At 55.2% G+C, this 9,569-nt stretch overlaps 1 protein-coding gene across 1 annotated transcript; it reads right to left on the bottom strand.

The window, feature by feature from the left end:
* Positions 1–455: 455 nt before the first annotated feature.
* LOC134935895 (profilin-1-like) lies at positions 456–8,972 on the bottom strand. The gene is made up of 3 exons (XM_063930746.1): positions 8,732–8,972; positions 849–1,038; positions 456–767 (listed from the first exon to the last, which is right to left on the bottom strand). The coding sequence occupies exons 1-3, from the start codon at positions 8,852–8,854 to the stop codon at positions 670–672; spliced, it is 411 nt and encodes a 136-aa protein (XP_063786816.1). The 5' UTR covers positions 8,855–8,972; the 3' UTR covers positions 456–669.
* Between the last annotated feature and the right edge of the window lie 597 nt (positions 8,973–9,569).

Here is a 9,569-nt window from a genome sequence, read left to right as displayed (position 1 = left end):
CTATACACGGAGTTACACCACCAGGGAGAAGTTAGTGTGCACCAGAGCAGATGTTTGCAGAGCGCCGCCCTTCCCGTGTGATGTGGGCAGGATCTGCGCGTCACCCGAGGAGGCGTGCACTACCCTGCTCTTTTATAGACTCTCCCACAAGATAAACAGGCTGATCGTTCTGCAGACTTTCCCTCAAACTGATAAGAGAACAATGGTCAGAGGCCAGCGCACACACCACACTGCAGTACCCAGCCGGCCCACTAGAGGGCAGCGTGGGGAGATCAGAGATGTACAGCTTGGCTGCAAGATCAGGAGCCATGGCTTGGTAAGGAGACACTTGGCACTAACATGGAGGGCATACCACCCATGAGCTACAGCTGTGCCAACCTTACCACAGGCATTAGTGCTTTAAGGACCCCGGGCTACCATACCAGCGCGTTTTGTAAGAAGATGGAACAGAAACGTAATAGATTTTTTTTTATTCTTAAATCAGATATAAATTGTTTCTTGGAAAAAAAAAAAAAAAAAAGTTGGTTCATTCTGGTGACCAGGGGGCAGCAAAACAGTGATCAAAAAACAAAGGCGGAAAAGGGGCAAATGAATCAGTGGGTTGGTCCAATGTTGGCAGCTGGAACGGGTGAAGGGGTCTGGGCTGTGGAGGGGGGGGGGGGGGGGGAATCAGCAATTCTGATCTCTCAGGTACTTTCCCACATCGTGCGTTTTAGTATGGATCGCTCCCCCATAGACGCCTTCAGCGCCCATTGCGAAGATCAGAGCTGCAGGAGAGAGAGAGGACAGGTTAGAGCAGCGTTCTGAGAGAGGAGCGGGCGGAAGCGCCAGCCGGCAGCGTACAGTACCTGAATTAGTTTTGCATATGGCTATGTTAAACGTAGGCCCCTCTGCCGCCTTCGTCCTGAGGTCCATCATGTAGGAGTCTGGAGAGTGTAAGGCGTCCCTGATCAAACTGCACTTCTGGGTGCCGAGGCAGACGCCATTTATGAAGAGCGGATTGCGGTCTGCGCTCAGCAGCTCCTGGATCTGCACCGGCTGTAGGGATGGGAGAAAAGAGAGGACACTTAATGCACGGAGAGCAAAGGAGACGACAGCCAGACACCCTGTAACCCTGTCCCCAGCACGCCACACGTGGGTATACCATGGGCAGATGGTAGGGTGCTCTGCAAACCGTGGAGAGAGACCGTCAGGACAGCCCTCTGGAGTGACCCCAGTACATGCAGCAACAGAAGCAGACCCATGGGTCCACCAGACGTTACAGGAAAGGCCTCCAGCCACAGACTGTACCTTATGGGACCGAGGGTCTACCCCTGCAGCCGGTGTGATTCGGGTGCTGCAGCTCTACTTACAGGTATTCCTGGAGGAAGCCTCAAGCCCAGCAGTTAAAGGATCATTGGGGTGGGGGGAAGGGGACGGGGCAAGTCTCCCCTATGTCTGCTACATACATTTAAGGCTAGACAACTAACATGGATGAGATTACCGTGCACCTAGCCCAAGAGTAAATCTCTAGACATGTTTGGGAGGACTGCTTAGTAAATAGCGCCCACAACTCTTGTAATTAGGCAAATGCTTCGTTGCTCTGTCATGCAAGTTTAATACCCTTCTAGGTCACAGCTAGTACCTGCAGCAAGATTACCAGACACCCGAGGGGTCAGATGTGGGTATCTAAGAGGCCAGACCTTACACAGATGGGAGAATGACCCACGTACCATCCAGGAGGCTGGCAGCGCAGCATCCAGTAGTGGCACGGTGGGGCAGCTGGAAGGGGGGCACATTTTCTGTACTGCTGATCTAGGGGTGACCTCCAATCCGCACTCCCTGTAACCCCCCATAAGCTGCAGAGCATTGCACATCAGACAAGGGAACGTGCATCAGTTGTTCAGCCATACAGGGGCGATGCAATTGTGTGAGATAATTAGCTCCCATGTAAAGTGGCCAGAAGCCAAGTGAAGCCCTAATTACTGCACCTCAGGAGGGTGCGAGCAGAAACAGTAACTGAAGCCTTGAGGCCGGTCACCCAAAACATAGCATTATCTTCCCAGCCACTATAGGCAGGACCTAGTTCTCTCCAACAATTGAATCACCCCTATGACTATCAGACAACTATCTGCCTTCCTTAGCTTCTAGTAACACTATTTAAAAGCCACAAACTTCTACCCCAACGCTGTTTAATAGCAGATGGTAGCCAGCGAGGGGGCACACATGCCAGCCTCACTGTACCTACATACATCCGTCAGACTGCAGCATGGTTCCCTGGGTCACACATGCCGTGACGCACTTCCTTCCTGCACAGGAAGCCACGCGGCCTCCTGACCATAGCACAGCCATTTTGCACATCGTGTGGATTATACACAGGGTTATTGCAGCCTCCAGTGACACAAGCTATAGGAGCCATTTCATCAGCTGCCTTGGACACACCCTCACCTGGCTTCCTGCAAGCCATAACCCGAGACGCTGCACACCTGAACGGATGGGTCTCTACGCTGCCCAGAGTGCCGCATTACAGCCAGGGGGGGGGGGGCTGATCGCGGGCAGCGCAGAGTGCAGCAGGGCCATACCTCCCCAGGGGGAAACATCACCTCCTGAATCATGTCCCATCAGGCCCCAGGAATGCAGAGCATGCAAACGGCCCCTATGGGGATTCCTGCAGAACTGCTCCCTGCAAGACAAGGCAGAGGCCCTTCTGCAAACACAACCAGCTGGGAGGAAGAGGGGGGGGGGATCTGGTGATCAGGCGCCCTGAGTCTGGCCTTGAGGTTTTTTTTTTTTTTATAGGGAGCCTCCTCCAGCCACGGCTCCTGAGAATGTTCCAGACGGCTCACTGTGGGGTGTGTGAGTCACTCAGGCACCAGGCAGGATGAGGTTATTCTAGGTGCCTGGCTGGCCCTCTGTGGGTGAGGGCGTCACGCAGGGCAGCATTGGGGTGGCATTATAGGTGCTTGGCAGCCACTTCTGCGACACCACTGAGCGTTGCCCAGCTCTGCCAGAGCCTGACGTCACCCGCCACACAAGCCCCTGACCGGTGATTACATGCAACTGCCGGCTGCAGAGCGTTGCAGCTAGCGGGAGACGTGGAAGCTGGCACAGGGTAAAGGTCAGCCCCCTGGCAGTGCCCAGTACAGTGTCCTCAGCTACAGCTATTCCTATATCCCCATGTGTTTACTATGCAAGTGCCCCATTTCCCTATACAAGCCTCCCTGTCTGCAGCCCTCTCCCAGAATGACTAACAGGACGGGTGTCAGTGAGACGAGCGTGCAGGAAGCCCAGCGCTGCAGCAAGGACGCCACAAGCTTCCTGTGACAGGCGCTCTGCAGACCATTTCCCCTTTCTCTGCTTCTTCCTACTAACACTGCACTTGTCCTTTTTAGGCAACAAGCCTGCACACAGCCGGAGTGTGCTCTCAGGTAGTTGTGCCACTTAGCCACCTTCTAGCTCAGGCCGGCGCTCTGCAGAGCCAGATGCTGAACATCTGCAGAGCATCTGCAGCAGCATGTTTTCCGTGCCTGGAGAAGTTTCTCCTTTTTCGGCTGGAAAGTCAGTTTTCAGCTGTTCTTCCCCCCGCCCTCCCCTGTGGGAGTGCCTCAGGCACCCCTCCATTTTGTCTCATACAGGAAGAGATGAGGTAGGAGGTACTGTCGGGGCAGAGCTGTAGCACAGGGGAGATTCCTCCACCACCAGTCCTGAGATCCGGGGACAGTGGGCAGTCTGAGGAGGTGCATATCCACCAGTCCTGGGTATCCTGTACACCCTCACCCTAATAACCACCTGGCATTTCCACCTACAGCAGGGGCACTGTACACCCTTACCTTAATAACCACCTGTCATTACCACCTACAACAGGGTACTATACACCCTCACCCTAATAACAGCCTGGCATTACCACCTACAGCAGGGGCACTGTACACCCTCACTGCCTGGCATTACCACCTACAGCAGGGGCACTGTACACCCTCACCCTAATAACCACCTGGCACTACCACCTACAGCAGGGGCACTGTACACTCACCCAAACAGCCTGGCATTGCCACCTACAGCAGGGGCACTGTACACCTCCACCCTAACAGCCTGGCATTACCACCTACAGCAGGGGCACTGTACACCCTCACAGCCTGGCATTACTACCTACAGCAGGGGCACTGTACACCCTCCCCGCCTGGCACTACCACCTACAGCAGGGGCACTGTACACCCTCACAGCCTGGCATTACCACCTACAGCAGGGGCACTGTACACCCCCACCCTAACATTACCACCTACAGCAGGGGCATTGTACACCCTCACAGCCTGGCACTACCACCTACAGCAGGGGCACTGTACACCCTTACCTTAATAACCACCTGTCATTACCACCTACAGCATGGACACTATACCCTCACCCAAACAGCCTGGCATTGCCACCTACAGCAGGGGCACTGTACACCCTCACCCAAATAACAGCCTGGCATTACCACCTACAGCAGGGGCACTGTACACCCTTACAGCCTGGCATTACCACCTACAGCAGGGGCACTGTACACCCTTACAGCCTGGCATTACCACCTACAGCAGGGGCATTGTACACCCTCACAGCCTGGCACTACCACCTACAGCAGGGGCACTGTACACCCTTACCTTAATAACCACCTGTCATTACCACCTACAGCATGGACACTATACCCTCACCCAAACAGCCTGGCATTGCCACCTACAGCAGGGGCACTGTACACCCTCACCCAAATAACAGCCTGGCATTACCACCTACAGCAGGGGCACTGTACACCCTTACAGCCTGGCATTACCACCTACAGCAGGGGCACTGTACACCCTTACAGCCTGGCATTACCACCTACAGCAGGGGCACTGTACACCCTTACAGCCTGGCATTACCACCTACAGCAGGGGCACTGTACACCCTTACAGCCTGGCATTACCACCTACAGCAGAGGCACTGTACACCCTTACAGCCTGGCATTACCACCTACAGCAGAGGCACTGTACACCCTTACAGCCTGGCATTACCACCTACAGCAGAGGCACTGTACACCCTCACAGCCTGGCATTACCACCTACAGCAGGGGCACTGTACACCCCCACAGCCTGGCATTACCACCTACAGCAGAGGCACTGTACACCCTTACAGCCTGGCATTACCACCTACAGCAGGGGCACTGTACACCCTTACAGCCTGGCATTACCACCTACAGCAGAGGCACTGTACACCCTTACAGCCTGGCATTACCACCTACAGCAGGGGCACTGTACACCCTCACAGCCTGGCATTACCACCTACAGCAGGGGCACTGTACACCCTTACAGCCTGGCATTACCACCTACAGCAGGGGCACTGTACACCCTTACAGCCTGGCATTACCACCTACAGCAGAGGCACTGTACACCCTTACAGCCTGGCATTACCACCTACAGCAGGGGCACTGTACACCCTTACAGCCTGGCATTACCACCTACAGCAGGGGCACTGTACACCCTTACAGCCTGGCATTACCACCTACAGCAGAGGCACTGTACACCCTTACAGCCTGGCATTACCACCTACAGCAGAGGCACTGTACACCCTCACAGCCTGGCATTACCACCTACAGCAGAGGCACTGTACACCCTCACAGCCTGGCATTACCACCTACAGCAGGGGCACTGTACACCCCCACAGCCTGGCATTACCACCTACAGCAGAGGCACTGTACACCCTTACAGCCTGGCATTACCACCTACAGCAGGGGCACTGTACACCCTTACAGCCTGGCATTACCACCTACAGCAGGGGCACTGTACACCCTTACAGCCTGGCATTACCACCTACAGCAGAGGCACTGTACACCCTTACAGCCTGGCATTACCACCTACAGCAGGGGCACTGTACACCCCCACAGCCTGGCATTACCACCTACAGCAGAGGCACTGTACACCCTTACAGCCTGGCATTACCACCTACAGCAGGGGCACTGTACACCCTTACAGCCTGGCATTACCACCTACAGCAGGGGCACTGTACACCCTTACAGCCTGGCATTACCACCTACAGCAGGGGCACTGTACACCCTTACAGCCTGGCATTACCACCTACAGCAGAGGCACTGTACACCCTTACAGCCTGGCATTACCACCTACAGCAGGGGCACTGTACACCCTTACAGCCTGGCATTACCACCTACAGCAGGGGCACTGTACACCCTTACAGCCTGGCATTACCACCTACAGCAGGGGCACTGTACACCCTTACAGCCTGGCATTACCACCTACAGCAGGGGCACTGTACACCCTTACAGCCTGGCATTACCACCTACAGCAGGGGCACTGTACACCCCCACAGCCTGGCATTACCACCTACAGCAGAGGCACTGTACACCCTCACAGCCTGGCACTACCACCTACAGCAGGGGCACTGTACACCCTCACAGCCTGGCATTACCACCTACAGCAGGGGCACTGTACACCCCCACAGCCTGGCACTACCACCTACAGCAGGGGCACTGTACACCCTCCCCGCCTGGCACTACCACCTACAGCAGGGGCACTGTACACCCTCACAGCCTGGCATTACCACCTACAGCAGGGGCACTGTACACCCTCACAGCCTGGCATTACCACCTACAGCAGGGGCACTGTACACCCCCACAGCCTGGCACTACCACCTACAGCAGGGGCACTGTACACCCTCCCCGCCTGGCACTACCACCTACAGCAGGGGCACTGTACACCCTTACCTTAATAACCACCTGTCATTACCACCTACAGCAGGGGCACAGCACACCCTCACATTGGCATGGCATTGTCAGCAGGGGACTGACATTAATACCAACAGGGGCACCAAACACCCTCACCCTAATACCAGCTTGGTATTGATACCAACTTGTCACTAGTCCAATGCCAGGGTGGGGGCACAGTTGCATGACCCTTAACCCCCCTACATCATGCTGCGTTCCTCTGGCACTAAACATCCCAGCATGCCCTGCTAAAGTTTGTGTGGCCCAATTACCAGTGGCAGGGCATGCTGGTATGTGTAGTGCCACACAATATATAACCCTGCTTTAGCATAACAAATATGAACAGCTGTGCAAGCGCTGCAACCCCATCTGTTCTTACTGTACACTGCAATGCTGACCACACACCAACAAGGCAGCTGCCACTCCATGCCAACCAGGATGTGGCTACATTATATAACTGATGTTACTGGCTATAGTCTGACATCAGTAATGAGCCTGGTGCCAGGACAGGGGGCTGGTCACTGGGGTCACAGTATGCCAGGGACACCCAGGACTGCTACCACCCTGTGCACTACTTAGGGCAGGGGTGAGGGGGCTCCGGTACTGTGTCCCCAGGCCCCATGGTACAGCCGGCCGACCCACCAACAGAGGCCCATTATCCCTATAATACAGGGACAGTGCCATATACTATATACACCCTTACCCACACTATATACACCACTGCCAGTGTGCACCCACAGCCCGCACTAAATACACCACTGCCACTGTGCACCCACAGCCCGCACTATATACACACCACTGCCAGTGTGCACCCACAGCCCGCACTATACACACCACTGCCAGTGTGCACCCACAGCCCGCACTATACACACCACTGCCAGTGTGCACCCACAGCCCGCACTATATACACCACTGCCAGTGTGCACCCACAGCCTGTGGGACATGTCCTAGTGTGATTGTATAAGCGATATAGGCCACCCTAGGGTGTGCAGTATACAGGATACCAACACCACAAGTACAGAGTCACCAAAGGGAGTATACATAAACACTGTCACCCCAGGGTGTGCAGTACCCATCTATGTGGTATAATGGGGTGTAGGCAGACACTATGGGTGACCCCAGGGTGTGCCGTATGGGTGGTCTTCAGTTTGCCGAATGTCAGGATCCCGGCGCACAGTATACCGGCGCAGGGAATTCCGACACCCAGCATATATTCTCCCTCGTGGGGGTCCACGACCCCCCTGGAGGGAGAATAAAACAGCATGCCCATAGCGGGCTCCATTGCGCTCACCACGGTGTCAGTATGCCAGCGGTCGGACTCCCAGCGCCGGTATGCTGGTTGCCCGGCCGCTGGCATACCATACTACACTTGTGATAGAGATATAGATATAGATATATATAACAGCATGCAGGCAGACACTATGGGTGACCCCAGGGTGTGATAGAGAGATATAGATATATCTATATCACCATATAGGCAGACACTATAGGTGAGGGTGTGCCATATATATAATGGCATATAGGCAGACAGTATAGGTAACCCCAGGGTGTGCTGTATGTATATAATGGGGTGTAGTCAGACACTAAGGGTAACCCCAGGGTGTGCTATGCATATAGCATGGGGTGTGAGCACACATTACAGGTTACCCCAGGGTGTGCTGTATGTATAAGGGCTAATAGGGTGTAGGCAGACTATGGTGACCCCAGGGCGTGCTATGTATAAGGTATAATGGGGTGTACGGACACTGGGTGACCCCAGGGCGTGCTATGTATAAGGTATAATGGGCTGTACGGACACTGTGGGTGACCCCAGGGCGTGCTATGTATAAGGTATAATGGGCTGTACGGACACTGTGGGTGACCCCAGGGCGTGATATATATATATATATATATATATATATATATATATATATATATATATATATATATATATAGGCGTAGTCACACACTAATGGTGACCCCAGGATGAGCGCAGGGCTCTGTAGAACAGCCGGGGAGAGGGTGACCCGCGGGCAAGGAGCCACGTACCGTGATTTTGGAGAATATGCCGCCCGGATGGCAGGCCCAGACACAGGGCGGGTTCTGGCCGTAGATGGCGGCGTCCTGGCAATCGGGTCCAACCATACTCTTTACGTAATCGTCCCAGGACATGTCGGCGGAGGGCGGCGGGTGTGTCGGGCGTCCGGGTGTCGCAGCGGGCGGAGATGCGGCTGCCTCGTGCTCCTCTGTGCGCGCGCAGGATCTCCCGTGGCCCCGGCCCCGCCCTTTATATACCGCGCGCCCCGAGCCGGCGTCACGTGGGTGGGCGGGCCCCGCGCATGCTTGCCGGACGGGAAGTGGGGAGGCGCGGGCTGCTGGGCAGGGCGCGGCCGGGGGCGCCAGTGCGCAGGCGCGGAAGACGGGCAGCGGCCCAGGACGTGGATGTGATGGCGGCCGGGGCTGGGGCGGGACCATGGTGCGCATGCGCGTGGGGGAGACAGCGCAGCTAGGAAGTAACTCCCCCGCCCCCCTCTATCTGTCACTGTCACACTGTCACCCCGCCCACCACACTATATACACACACTATATACATATATATACACACTATATGCACACACACTATATACACACACACACACACACTATGGCCCTCATTCCGAGTTGTTCGCTCGCAAGGCGATTATAGCAGAGTTACACACGCTAAGCCGCCGCCTACTGGGAGTGAATCTAAACATCTTAAATGTGCGACCGATGTATTCGCAATATTGCGATCAAAACCGAGTTAGCAGTTTCTGAGTAACTCCAGACTTACTCTGCCTGTGCGTTCAATTCAGTGCTTTTCGGTCCCGGCTGACGTCATAAACACACCCAGCGTTCGCCCAAGCAC

This window comes from Pseudophryne corroboree, chromosome 6 (genome assembly GCF_028390025.1).
Source record: "Pseudophryne corroboree isolate aPseCor3 chromosome 6, aPseCor3.hap2, whole genome shotgun sequence".
Taxonomy (NCBI): Eukaryota; Metazoa; Chordata; class Amphibia; order Anura; family Myobatrachidae; genus Pseudophryne; species Pseudophryne corroboree.
This window is presented reverse-complemented; position numbering and strand designations above follow the sequence as displayed.

What these genes read in the sequence shown, in the direction of transcription:
- LOC134935895 (XM_063930746.1), bottom strand. Translation starts at nt 8,854, where the DNA reads ATGTCCTGGGACGATTACGTAAAGAGTATGGTTGGACCCGATTGCCAG. An exon ending in GCATATTCTCCAAAATCACG is followed by an intron (nt 1,039 to 8,731) that starts GTACGTGGCTCC and finishes CCATCCCTACAG; the next exon opens with CCGGTGCAGATCCAGGAGCT. An exon ending in CATATGCAAAACTAATTCAG is followed by an intron (nt 768 to 848) that starts GTACTGTACGCT and finishes TCTCTCCTGCAG; the next exon opens with CTCTGATCTTCGCAATGGGC.